This window comes from Haliotis cracherodii, unplaced genomic scaffold, assembly GCF_022045235.1.
Source record: "Haliotis cracherodii isolate W230 unplaced genomic scaffold, xgHalCrac1.p SCAF_1, whole genome shotgun sequence".
Classification (NCBI taxonomy): domain Eukaryota; kingdom Metazoa; phylum Mollusca; class Gastropoda; order Lepetellida; family Haliotidae; genus Haliotis; species Haliotis cracherodii.
Genome location: NW_027266264.1, coordinates 64,113,386 through 64,127,584, shown reverse-complemented (window position 1 = coordinate 64,127,584; position 14,199 = coordinate 64,113,386). Strand labels below are relative to the sequence as shown.

The following is a 14,199-nucleotide window of genomic DNA, read 5'->3' as shown; positions in this document are numbered from 1 at the left end:
TCAAGTTCTTTGAGATTAAACTGTTATTTCTTGATGAGTTTTCATATAAAAGAGGTTTTCCCGACGGGAAATTAGTAGTGTGACCTGAGAACACCGCTATGTGATGCGTTAGATTATTAGACTCGCACCCATTGAAATCTCCGGGATGGTTTATTTGAGCAGATAAATGATGTTGATTACTAGGCGTATGTTGCCGAGGCTGAATCGAACCTCAACGCACAAAAGAGTTCCAATTTTGAGCCCTGAGCGATCGGCAGCCATGTTTACTTGGGCCTTCCCCAGTGCCTCTTCATCAATGAAGGCACATCATCCACTTCAGATGGAGGAGATGTCAGAATGAAGAAAACAGCATTACTTTTACTTAAAATAAGCACTTTACAGTATTAAATAACACATTATCAAAATATAAGTAGCTGTTCTGATACACTACATGTGGTTCTATGTGATGGAACTGTTGAGTAAAATCTTCCACACAACCAGACACAAGTTGTACAAAAATAGTCCTCGCTTCGTTTATGCTCATGTTCATCCTTCCACACATAATACTTTGGAGTTGAACTTCAGACCACATCGCATCACGAAGACCAGTTCTCTGTTGATCCAATCTGACAAGTGCCTGAAGGAGGAGACCCTCCTGTGCAAACTCCCTACTTGTCTGAAACTTTGTTCGGATCTGGTAGTGGCGACTTTCAAACGAAAGCATCAGTCTGGCAGAGATTAGTTACCGTTTGAAACAAATTCTTTTTGCGATATGGCAGATCTATTTTTCATTTGGGGCGTTTGATTATCGCGCTTAACGGAGACAGCTGTTGGCACATTCTCGCACCTGGCGTCATATTCTGAATCGTAATCCAGAGGAAACCGGCTCCCCCCTCTTATAGAAGTATTTTTAAACATAATGAAACACAGTACTCGTGTAAAATATGGAATATTAATTTCCTCTGTTTAGTATAAACCCGTCATTCGAATCCCTGTTAGTCCCGATTATGTTTCTAGGTTTGTCAGCACCATATCAGTGCTCGTGCTTTTCACCAAAGTTGTAAACATCTGAGATCTGCATCACTTCGGGCTTTCCTCCCACATTAAGCTGTCACGCCGTGATATAACTGGCATACTGTTCAAAGCGTCTATGAACCCAACTCACTCACTCACAATTGTCATTCGAGCTCTTACAGTGGACATCATGATTGCAATTCGAACATAAAAATGTAGCTTTTACATTTTGGTATAAATAGATCACCACGCTTCTTAATACGTTCATACCGTATCCGACGTATTAAGCGCCCGGGGCGCTCTCAAAATTGAAAATAGTGGGCTCTTATTAGAATATAATTTTGGTGAGAACAAAAACAGAGTTGAAAAATTGTAAATTTTGTACAGTGGTTTATGCTGACAGCCTGAAATGATTCAAAAGAAAAGTATGTACGTATCATACACGAGAGATATATTTTCTAGAATTTAATTGCCCACAATTAAGAGTGCATATAACACACGAGTGAGTATTATACACGAATATATAAGTCTTGTGTACATTGATCAATCGGAAGGGGTGCTAATTGGGATTGTTCACTAGCAAATATATTAGCAAATATCGCCATGGACGCTTATTAGAGCGGGGCGGTTATTACGTCGAATACGGTAATCATGACGTCAATCGGTTTGGGCATACAACCGTGTTAAAGGGGAGACCGTCACGGCTGATCAGACGAACCATGGACAACCAGATCTCTTCATAGCGCCTTGCCCAGCCATAGACATAGCCATGAGCATTAATCAGAGGAACAGACTCATTTTCCAGGGATATAATTGACTAAACAAATACGACCATAAAGGCCGTTGATCTAAGTGCCAAGTAATAACCAGCTAAGCGAATATCCCTGTGACAAATGGCTCATAACTTTGGCTCTGCTCATAACGGGTACCAAGAGATAGAGCTCCGAACACGGCCTCCTGAACCTTCGCTGTATGGGGCTGCAATGCCGTAGATTACGGTTTATTTGTAAATCGCCAATATTTGGTTTCCGGAAATGTATTAGTTTCATCAGCGAGAGTTAAATGTTGTAGAAATGTTTACTTAGTGATTGATTTGCATTGTCAGGGTAATTGAAACGTTGAATAAATGATATCAATTTGATATGATGGTTTTTATATGAGCACTCTCGTTTGTGTTTGACAAATAATCGCGGAAAAGAGATTTGTGTGCACCAATCATTCATGCGTTCAAACATTTGCCTTCTTGTTATGATTTCACACATCCTATGCTATGCTATAAGGTCTGGTTTACTTCTTGTAAGGATTTGACACACCAGTCATATATTGCACACATTAAATGAGGATTGTTTTACTTTTTGTAGTGATTCCAGACGCCAATCACACATAACGCACATAAAATGAGGATTGTTTTACTTTTCGTAGTGATTCCAGACGCCAATCACACATAACGCACATAAGATGAGGATTGTTTAATTTTTTGTTGTGATTCCAAACACCAGGCACACATTAAATGAGGATTGTTTTACTTTTTGTAGTTTTTTCACACACCAGTCACACAGTGCACACATAAAATGAGGATGGTTTTACTTTTCGTAGTGATTCCAGACACCAGGCACACATTAAATGAGGATTGTTTTACTTTTTGTAATGATTTCAGACACCAGTCACACATTTAATTAGGATTGTTTTACTTTTTGTAGTGATTTCACACACCAGTCACACTTTTTACACATTAAATGAGGATTGATCTACATTTTGTAGTGATTTTAGACACCAGTCACACATTTCACACATTAAATGAGGATGGTTTTACTTTTTGTAGTGATTTCACACACCAGTCACACATTGCACGCATTAAATGAGGATGGTTTTACTTTTTGTAATGATTTCACACACCAGTCACACACAGCACACATAAAATGAGGATGGTTTTACTTTTTGGAGTTTTTCACACACTAGTCACACATTGCACACATAAAATGAGGATTGATCTACATTTTGTAGTGATTTCAGACACCAGTCACACATTTCACACATTAAATGAGGATGGTTTTACTTTTTGGAGTTTTTTCAGACACCAGTCACACATTGCACACATTAAATGAGGATGGTTTACTTTTTGTAGTGTTCTCACCTCACACAATAGTCACACACTGCACACATTAAATGAGGATGGTTTTACTTTTTGGAGTTTTTTCAGACACCAGTCACACATTGCACACATTAAATGAGGATGGTTTTACTTTTTGTAGTGATTTCACACACCAGTCACACATTGCACACATTAAATGAGGCTTGTTTTGTTTCTTGCACTGATTTCACACACCAGAGACACATTGTCATACATTGTACACGGGTAAATGCTATATATGTATATCTTCCTTCTTGTAGTGATTTTACACACCACAGCCAAACCTAATTTGGACATGTAAATGAGATTTGTTTACCTCTTGTCATGCTTTCACCCATCTACACATTGTACGTGTTTTAATCAAGTCTGTATTTAGATATACGTGATATTGTTTTGACGAAAACAAAAAATAATGAACAGCAACTGTAACGTGGGCGTGTTTTCCAGAGATGCTGTAAAAATATTTTTCCAGTGTTAAATCTGATTTTAAATATTCATCTTGACATGATGATGGAGCTTGAAGGTGTACACATGTCCAAATGGGATTACTATTACACTCCATAACAATTAGCTGTAACATTAGCCTGATAGATATTTCAACCCTGTAATAAGGTCATTTGCATGTCATGAATATTATTGATAATTATTTCAAACTTTTGATAGCTGATGCATATCTGAACATGGATATTCTACATTCTACATGACTAAATATATCGACCGTGCTTGGTCAATAAGTGGAATCTAATCCGCGTTACCATAACTCAAACGCATCGCTGCCCATGGATATATTAATAAAAAAAGAGCACTATACATATACGTGCCAAATATCAGACTTCCAACCTCACACAGTCGTCTACCTCCAATGTTTTTAGACAGTATAAGGTATGTTTTAAATGTATTCGACATGGCGACCGCTATTAGATATGTTTTAACAACGTCAAAATCAAGCTGCAACATTTTGTTACAATAGTATTTATTTAGTACACATTTAAGATAATCAAGTAGGAACCACTGCATGTTCATTTCTGCGATCACACTGTACATTACATTTTTTTATCATGATGCATACATATTGAATGTAAAGAGTCATCCATGAAATCTCGACGTTTCCAGTTTCCAGTCTATTACGACCACTATGTACATCACCAACTCGGACACGTTTAGAACTTTAACCATAAGTTTGGCACTACCTTCTACACAGTCGTTATCAGACGAGGGCCTTATTTGTTTATGAATGTTTGTAGGTTGGGGTGAACGGATGATGGCCAAGATGACAATGCTGATAACAAAACATATTAGCATACTAGGCAACGGTTGCTTTTGCCGATCATACAAGACGTGGTGCTTGGAAAGGAAGTTCATGAGAAATTTAGATGTTGCAAAACTACTGGACAGGGTTTGGCATCAGTGGTTTAGGAGGTTCCAGATGGTCAGCAAGTTGTCGCAGCTGTGGATCAAGCCACACGGTCATGAAACAACATCATCTACGGTTAAAGGGGGCCAAACGGTCGTCGTCAGACTAATGGAACTGTGGAAAATTGAAGATTGGTCATTTAGGCAAGAAGTTGACATCACCATAGGAACCAATTGTGCTTCCCTACTTTTTAATCGATTTTTTATGTGTGTGTGTGTGTGTTTGTGTGTGTGTGTGTGTGTGTGTGTGTGTGTGTGTGTGTGTGTGTGTGTGTGTGTGTGTGTGTGTGTGTGTGTGTGTGTGTGTGTGTGTGTGTGCATGAGTCGGTATTGTAATGAAAACAAGAGAATATGGCAATAAGCTTCAGATATATCGCTGATATCGTTCACTAACGGTGAAATAGCCATATCCCCTACACTGAATTCTCCACCTGAGCTGCTTATCTGTTTCATATTTAGGTCTGTGCACAAAGATTCAGATATTTCTTAAGATTATGCAAAGGGTTTTGTAGAAGGACAAACAGTAACCAAACAAAAGCAGGTGTGGCAAGTGGTGGCAAACCTTGGTGTATGCAGTTTGGTTAAATGTGGTATCATGGTCACCCAGTGAAAGCAAATATGCTTAAAAGACACATCGACACGAAACAGATACCAGGACGTACATACATAAAACAAGAAAATCTAAGCTGTAAAATTGATTCTGAACATAGTAAAATATAAGGTGTTTAGTCAAGCCTCTACTTTCAACCTTACCAGCAGGATATGAAGTAGGAAAATAACGCTGGTAGCTGTGTTTTGGGAAAACCTTGACTGTCACACCCATACTGATGAGATCGAAGGATTAATTGTTTAGCGCAGATACGACTCGTCACCAGAAGGATAAATTGATATCGTCAATTACATAGATAGTTTAGTACTTGGCTTCGGACTGACTGTGAGATTCGAAGACAATTATCGCTACACAATTAGAGAAATTCTATTTCTCAGAAAGGCATCAGGACAATTTACAAAGATAGTTGGCAGATCACAAAACAAGTTTATTCTCAAGTAAATAAGAAAACGTACAACTTCATGGATCTCAACCACTGGTTTCTTGCAATAGCAAATACTTACACCATTCGCAAACTGGAATGGATTCTCAGTTACGAGTACTTACTTGAATCATTAAAAGATCTAAGTTAAAGTTGCAATATATACTACTCAAAAGAAGTTAAGGATCACCCTATCCTTTCATATTGATTATGTTAATCTGTCATGGCATGGTAGATTAACTACTGTAATATGAAAGAATCAGGTGATCCTTAACTTCTTTTGAGTAGTATATAACGATGTGAATCAATATGTGCAGTATCGGCGGACATATAGTGACCCCCAACAGCCATGATGCTACAGACTTTGTGTTTGTCCTCGAAGTAGCACGTTAAGAACTGATATATTTCCTTCCGCAGTGTGGGAAAGATGAGACAGTAGAAATGTTGCTGTGAACAGCCGAATCCTTATCTGCTGGCTGCCGTTCCCTTCACTGTTTTATTTTGAACCATTTCAATCTTCTCTGCGTGGTAATGTATATCTCTAGCTCTTCCTGTTGCCAGCAGAAACCTAAACCACGTCATTTCTCTTTCTCGCCCCCAAAGCCTATAAAGTGCCAAATTTGTATGTGGTGGATTCTGTTGAGGCATAAACTTTCATGCAAGAGACAGTCTTAAGCCTTATAAGAACATGTACATCGCTGTCCGAGGTGGGTCGATGAAAGCCGATACGACGGTCACTGAGTCCAGCCAGGGAGCCCAAAGGTCTGGCTTACAGGGCCACCTTGTAATCAGAGGTTCTTGTCCCGCCTTTAATGCTGACGAGGCTAACGAGCACCGTGCCAGTGTTGCACCGGCTTCTATTTCCTTCCTAACGTCTTGACAGGGACGGGAAATTAACGGGCGAAATATTCCACAAGTTATTGGCACATGCAATGTTCTCACAAGGAACTCCGTATTAAACCAATAACATAAATTAGAGAGAGTGTTCGTTGGTGTCGGGCGTGAGGCATGTACACAAAAACTAATTAATTACAACACTTGCCCCTGTGTAATTCCGTCTTACCCCTTCAGCCAGACTCAGCCGTTACGGACTCGGCAGCCTACTAAATCAAACACCAGCCTCCAATCCTCCGCAGAACGGCTAACCAAATTGTGGCTGTCAGTTGCGTATGGGATCTCTCGAGGGATACTTGAATGCTGCACGTGCAAGAAGTGCACTTATCTTGCAAAAAGTGACCAGCAAACATATTTCGATTTTTATATACTTGAACTGGTGTTGATAAAACGAGTTTACGTCGTATGGTGTCGTTAAATAAGGACAGAGATGTAAATTGAATTATGGCACTTGAAATGAGCTCTGATTGAATTAGGTGCGGAGTAGAGGGCCAATTAATCGAGCACAGACAGCTAGCCCGAGGTTAATTGTTTCTGGTCTCTGATTCGCAGAAAATCAAAGGATACATTTCCCTGATCAATATAGATTTTGGTGTAAAACGATGTTGGCGTTATTTATTACTTTTTCAGAATTGTTGTGACCTGCATTTATCATAGGGAATATTTACAGTACTACATCATACATCTACCTGTCATGTGCAGAATCTTTAAACAAGGATATTTTTTTTAATATTCTGTTCATGAGTAACAACTTACAACGTAGATATGTGCATGTAATAGCTCCAAGATGACATAAATTCGAATAACTATGATGTCCTCTGTGTGTGCGAAACGATTGACCATCTCGAACACTTCCGGTAGGACCCTACGTTGGTGGATGTAACAAGACCGTGTCTTAGAGAATATTTATCTATATTTACAAATGTTCCAGGCTTCAGGTACAATACTCAGTGTTGACAACATATCAATTACATCGCCATCCAATAACCATTTCTTGTTTGTTTCATTTGAGCCAACTTCACAATATACTTTATTTTCCTCGGCAGTTTATATCAAATCAGGTATACCATAAATATACAAAATGTGATTTGTGGCCCTTTTTCGAGATATGCAAAATGCTTCGAGATAACGAAGGTCGAAACAACAACACTAATGTTAGATCCAAGATTAACATGCAAGTCTACATGGTGAAGTCAGTAAGGCTGGATGTTACATAGCGTGCTTCGGGTATGCAAGTTTATCGTGAACACAGAGATAGGAAAGTCAATATGAACTGCTGGTGCGAAATTGAAGGCCCATAGAATTTGTTCAGCTGTAAATGTCACGAAGTCCTCTGCCAGAGCAGTAACCTTTTGCCTGACTTACGTAGGAAAAAGACGCATGTACAAAGCAATCAAATAGCAACCTGACGCCATGTACGCCTGAATGCCGTCAAATATAGATGACCCTTAAACACAGTCTGCGACAACGGGTACCTTTCAATCGTACATGCTGTTGCTGCCGTATTTAGACAGACCAAGATGCGCGGCGGTATTGTGTCTATAATTAAATGATCGTATTTAAAGATACAATTTGAAAGACAAATTTAGCCAGAATCTCATGTGACGCTTATTTTGTCATGGTACAGCTAGTAATATTGAATAAAATCAATATGGTGATAGAGGTTTTTAGTGTGTATTAAAATACTGCAAGTGGATAAGATGTTCAGCTAATGTGTGCTTCACTTAAGCAGCTTCCTGTTACTGGGAGTTGCAAATTACATCAGAGAGAAGGAGCGGTCGTTCTAAACCCGCTGACCGTACCCGCTGACGGAAAACATGTTTTAGTACTGTTGCACTGTTGTATTGGTACCCTAGGATTAAGATTATATAAATCTGAAATGAAGCGTACAATCCACGTTTGTCAGGTCGAAGAAATAGAGATATTAGAAACACTGTCATTTTGGGACGATGGAAGTCCCTCCCCTCTGATGTTATGCATACATCATCTATGACATGTATATATATATTGAAATAAATCAGGTGAAATGCTTTCTTTCTCATTTTCAGTTATTCTGTTATTTTGGTATTTACATGTGCATGCATTCCTGGATACGTTTGTGCGTATGTTTAAACAATTGCTTTTAATCTGAATTAACATAATATTCCCAGCATTTGTTCCCGTACTGTTTCCTAACATTGTAGAACACAAGTATTGCAGATCTTGTAACATTGACATTACCTTTTTAAAAAGTTTCTTTGTTTCTTTCAGGATGAGAAAAAACAAGTGATATCACTCAGCGTCTGGCTGCACCACGTAAGTCCGATACTATGTCCATTAAGAGATCCGGTGTGAAACTAATGGCACTGGAACACGTGATGCGAATATCACCTTGTCTAGTGTTCGAAATATGAAATGTGGAAATCTCAACACATCATCCGTCTGTATACTGCCATACTCTGTATATATATCGCACATGTCTGCGGACTTCATGGGAGGCCTGTTCGTCCAAAGCGCCGCAGTTCGCAGTTGCATCCCTTGGGCATGACAGCATCCTATGATTGTAGGTTTTAATTGTAACTGATTAGTCGTTACAAAGACCTGAATAACATCGGGGTTTCCTCCACCCCACAACCCACAATTTGCTGCCAGGCTGTGAAATAACTGAAATATTGCTTAAAATTAGTGAGTGAGTTAAAATTTAACGTCACATCGGCATTATTTCAGCCATATCGTGACTAACATTGCTTAAAGCAGCATGAATCCCAACACACTCACTTACCCACTGACAGTGGCTTAAATAATAATCAAGTGTGTGTGTGTGGGGGGGGGGGGGGGGGGTTTGTGTGTGTGTGTGGGGTGTGGTTGTGTGTGTGTGTGTGTGTGTGTGTGTGTGTGTGTGTGTGTGTGTGTGTGTGTGTGTGTGTGTGTGGTGTGTGTGTGTGTGTGTGTGTGTGTGTGTCTCTGTGTGTGTCTGTGTGTGGATGGGTGGATGGATGCATGTATGTCATTGTCCATTGTGTTAATAGGCAATGCCGACGCTTACAGATGGCAACAGTGCTGAGATGATAAAAATGCCTTTGCTGAAAATGATAAAGACTGATTCGCAAACACCGCACGTGCCGCAGGCCACTCATTTTCAATAATTAGAAACAAGAAGAACCAAAGCACTGTTATCATTTTTGTTTTGTTCGTGTCAACAACGTGCTTTTCTCGTATGGGTTGAAGAAATGTCAAATAATAACACATTATTTGACAGTGTTCAAAAAAACAACAATGGCAAATTGCCACCTTGTAACCTGGAAGCTCCTTGAAAGCAAATTTAGAGGGTGATATTGAGATTTGCTTTGACACGCTATGGTTTGTATTTTTTTCTAAACATACAAAACGAAAAAATTATATGCTAATTGCTCTATCGGCTGCACGTCTTTGTTTCTGACTATTGTTATCTTCAAATTCCATTAATGTTTGCAATTAGTGAAGGACATTGTGTAATTCCTCCAAAAAATCTATACACTAATTCGTTTCTCTGTGAATTAATAGTCGCAGTTCCTGGGAAAGCGGCAATCGGGCACTGTAGAACTAAGTGCCCCACCTTTTTAAGTACACACATCAAGTCCAAGTGCGGAATGGGTGATTTTGGACAATACTGATACGCGTGTGTCGGTGCGTGTGTCTGGTTGATGACTCTCGCCCAAACGTTTATCGTACTTTTAAAAAAAGATTGTATCTGAATCATCAGCTATAGAGAGAAGAGATGAAAGGCTGAAACAAATTAAGGTCTGAAGCACATAGACATACTCCAACCAACAATGCATGTAACACCCCCTGCTACTCGTAAGAGACGTCGAAAATGAAGATTGGCTGGTTACAATGGATGGCCTGCTTGTGTCCACGTATCCTGCCGGCGTGGATCATTGCTCATTCTATCGAACACTAGTTGGTTTGCCCAGGCTAGATTACTACAAAGTCTGTATATAGCTAGACATTACTAACGGAGTAAAATGGTTAGTGGCTTTAAATGCCGTTGTGGATAGCTTCTACATTATATGCTAGTGTACGCAACATTTCAGGACTACTTCTTGCTCCGTTATCAGGTTTATACATGCTTGTCACGGAACCTAAATTATATTACAGTTAACTGGATGATACAATGTAACGTAAGTGAGACGTTGGTTATGTTGCCATTTTCATATATTCCGTTCAGTATTTACAACGTGTCATTAGCCCCCTGTTCCCAACCACTGGTTACAACTACTGGTTTCAATAATCATATAGGTTATCCTATTGGAAGAACAACTCAATAAGCATTATTTATGAAAATATATACCTATTGGGAATATGGCGAGGTTTGGAAAGAATTCAGTAGAAATATATATTTCCCAATTGAATTTCTTCCAATTAACAATCAGCGTGTTAGCGTGTTATCAGAGGAAATCCCAAAGTGACGATGCTCGTGAAACCAAAGGGAAGTCATGGTGCTGACAAACCAAAGATCAAATTCTTGGATTTAAACACAACACAAGCGGATCCTGTCAGATAGTAAACATAACTTCACATAGTAATCACGGGACACTCCCTGGGTAATGAAAACGGCTATCAACGTGAACCCATGTCAACTAGAATTCTAGCCACCACTGTCTGCCATAGACCAAACAAACAAAATTTGGTTCGTCAGCAAAACGACTTCGTCTTCCCTCCTAACTGTAGGTTCATATGGCAATGTGACAATCAGTCTTGATGATTACAGTGCTGGGGTCAACTTCCCGACATAATTAGGAAAATTGGTGTCATTGGAAACCCTTGATCGGAGGCAGGAATTGGAAGAATAGCTGCGTTTGATTGAGCCAAGGGAACATGGTTTGTCTTCAAGACATTTCTATTCATTAAATGAACTCATTTTGGCAATTTTGTGCCACACGTCGCCTGTCGACCCCAGTCAATCAGTGTTCGCCATATCGATATACTCCATCTTTGATTGGTAAATATCAGCTTCCCTCGTTCCCCAAGAAAGAAGTGGGCATGCCCTGAGTGTGTATCCCCGCGTCAGAAAGATGTCCACAGTGTTTCCAAAATAAACAAAGGATAACATCTACAGGAAATTACCGCACAAAATTACACATTCACTGAGTGCTTTTACGTCTTGAAATTTTTTATCGTGTTCATCTGCGGTAGAGCTATTATAATGCCTCTTGCTCATATTGTTGAGCAAGATGCCCCAATCTTCAAGATCAAGATGGCTGAAATGGCAGTATACACTGAAGGGTACTTTACGTTTGTTTATTTGAAGCATACAGTATATGTACAGTATTACTTGTCATGTGATTATGCATGGTGTCGCAGTGGTGTCACAAAGCTCTTTCGAAATTGTGAAAAGAAGTAAAGTTCTTTCTGAATTAATATTTTATCTGAAATACTGATCAAAGCGGCGTTAAACCAAACTCACTCACCACAATGTCTTACTTGGAATTGATTGTTCCCTGCATTACCACTTGAATGATGCGTGTATGTCATGAAATACATATGTCCATGCGGGTTTTAAGAAGCAACTGTTTTGGTCAAATGCGCAAACCAAATCGTAGAAAAATATTCAAACGTGTTTCAACGCATCAAGTATCCCTCGTGACATAACAATCTTCTTAATATTTTGGGGTTTTTTTTAAATAAAACCTGAGCCAATTAAATAGACAGCCGTACTACGAGAACAGGAAATAAAATACACAATTTGGTTTACATTTCAAAGTCATGACATTAATTAGGTCTCTGTGGGCGATTGATATAACGATAATGCTTTCATTACCCCAGTGGGAGGAGTTTTGAAGCACCATGAACGTGAATCATGTTCAAACTTTGCCGAACTCAGTTAGACAGACACCAGGCCTTTGTTCTATTACTTCAGCTATCATCATCGTGCTGTCGTTGTGAAAAACAAGTGATGCTGTCTGTCCGGTTGTTGTCGTTTTGAGTGAATGGACCCCAGGGAGAATACATCTGGTTTCGACAATCTGGTTTTCTTGTGTGACATATTCTTTGTGTGACATAAGGGACACGTTTGCCCAACTCGTCCAAGGCGATGTAATTATCTGTGCAGTGTTGCTGCCCTTAAAAAACCTATGATCGTCGGTTCGAATCCCGGTTCGTCCTGATTATGTTTCTTGGTTTGTCAGCACCAAACCTGGGTTTCACCAAAGGTGTCTAAAAAGCGACAAAACAATTCCAGGATCATAAGAACTCTCTGCCAAAAATCCTTTTTATCATATGCATGAATCACTGTCAAATAGTGATGTTAACAGGTGTTCGCGAATAGGTGAGAGTATCATGCCTCACGGGCGGCAAAGATAAAGGCAAGTCAGTTGTCCATCTGAAAAAGCACAGGAGACGTGGTGCAAGTCAAAACAGGAAGTTTGGTCACTGATGTTTCACAGTTGTCCTCCACGTGTGTGATGTTGTCTTGTGTTGCAGCCCTGACCAAACAACTTTGGAGCAAGGGGCGTACATGTATGACGCTCTTTGAATGTTCGTGAAAAAAGCATCCTCGAGTGTACTAGCTAATAGTTATAACATGTTGACACCAATGGCCGGAGCGACTGGAATATTGATTGACATAAAGACCTGCCTCGTGTCTGTATTTCCTCCTACATCAATTTGACACGCCGTTATATAAATGATATACTAATAGCAGCGTTGTACCAAACTCACACTCTCACTATGACATTAAACAATTTGTTTGATAAAGTAAAGGATTATTACCCCCCACCCCCCACCCCCCACCCCCCACCCCAAATCACTGTTCACTGGACATGATGGATGTCCTTGGAAATGTTAATTTTCAATGATGGTTTGATGGTTTGTTGTTTTACGCCGCACTCAGCAATATTGCAGCCATATGACGTCGGTATATTTTTAAATGTGATTATTACTTTCACTGATCCATTCACAAGATATTCTCTGCTATTTTGCCTTTTACGCCCAATGGAATCTGTTTCTTTTAATCGAAACTGGTTATTCTCTGGCGTTGACTATGGATATTCACAGTACCTCTAACTTACTGGGCGTTTGTATAACTAAGACAGGTGTTGTATACTTCGTCACAGGCGTTTGTTACCGCAACCGTTGATCCTATGGTACCAAGGGATGTTTTCTTTCTGTAACCGTAATTTATATATTATGTTGAAGGAATGGACGGATCTCAGGCTGAAATGGGACCCGGATGATTATGGCGGAGTTAAGAAATTGCATATCCCGTCTAACCAGCTCTGGAGACCTGATATTGTCCTCTACAACAAGTAAGTGGCCAATGCTATTCAAAAAAATTAATGTGAATTTACTTATAGCGATTTTCAGGTCAGTGAAAATCAGAATATAACACCTTGATATCTCGAAAACCTGTAGTTATCACTGTCACTATAATGTGATAATTATGTAGAATGTGAATAATTGTATGTCTTGCCGTTTTCAAATAAAAAACATTGGTTACACATCTTTTCAAATACGATTTACATCGATTTAAAAGGTTTTAAGTCACTGTGTCGTTGTTTCACATTCAGTAATGTTGAATAAGGTTAAAACTTTAATTTACGAATTGTTTAATGACCCTAAAGTCATATTTTGTGAATGATGTAATCGTTAATCGGTGCAATTTGTAATTAACCTTACAAATTGTCTTACACCAATGCTAGTTTCGACGGATGTCTTGTTGTAGCGAACTTAATTAACTTAATACTATATCACATTAGAGGATGTAATGTTATTATTCCG

At 39.3% G+C, this 14,199-nt stretch overlaps 1 protein-coding gene across 1 annotated transcript in view; it reads left to right on the top strand.

The window, feature by feature from the left end:
- LOC139456216 (acetylcholine receptor subunit alpha-like 1) overlaps nt 1-14,199 on the top strand; it is a 60,928-nt gene that overhangs the window by 34,657 nt on the left and 12,072 nt on the right. The window contains exons 2-3 of the mRNA XM_071237841.1: nt 8,713-8,757; nt 13,618-13,727. Of these exons, the coding sequence (XP_071093942.1) occupies nt 8,713-8,757; nt 13,618-13,727 (155 nt within the window). The remainder of the gene's footprint in view (nt 1-8,712; nt 8,758-13,617; nt 13,728-14,199) is intronic.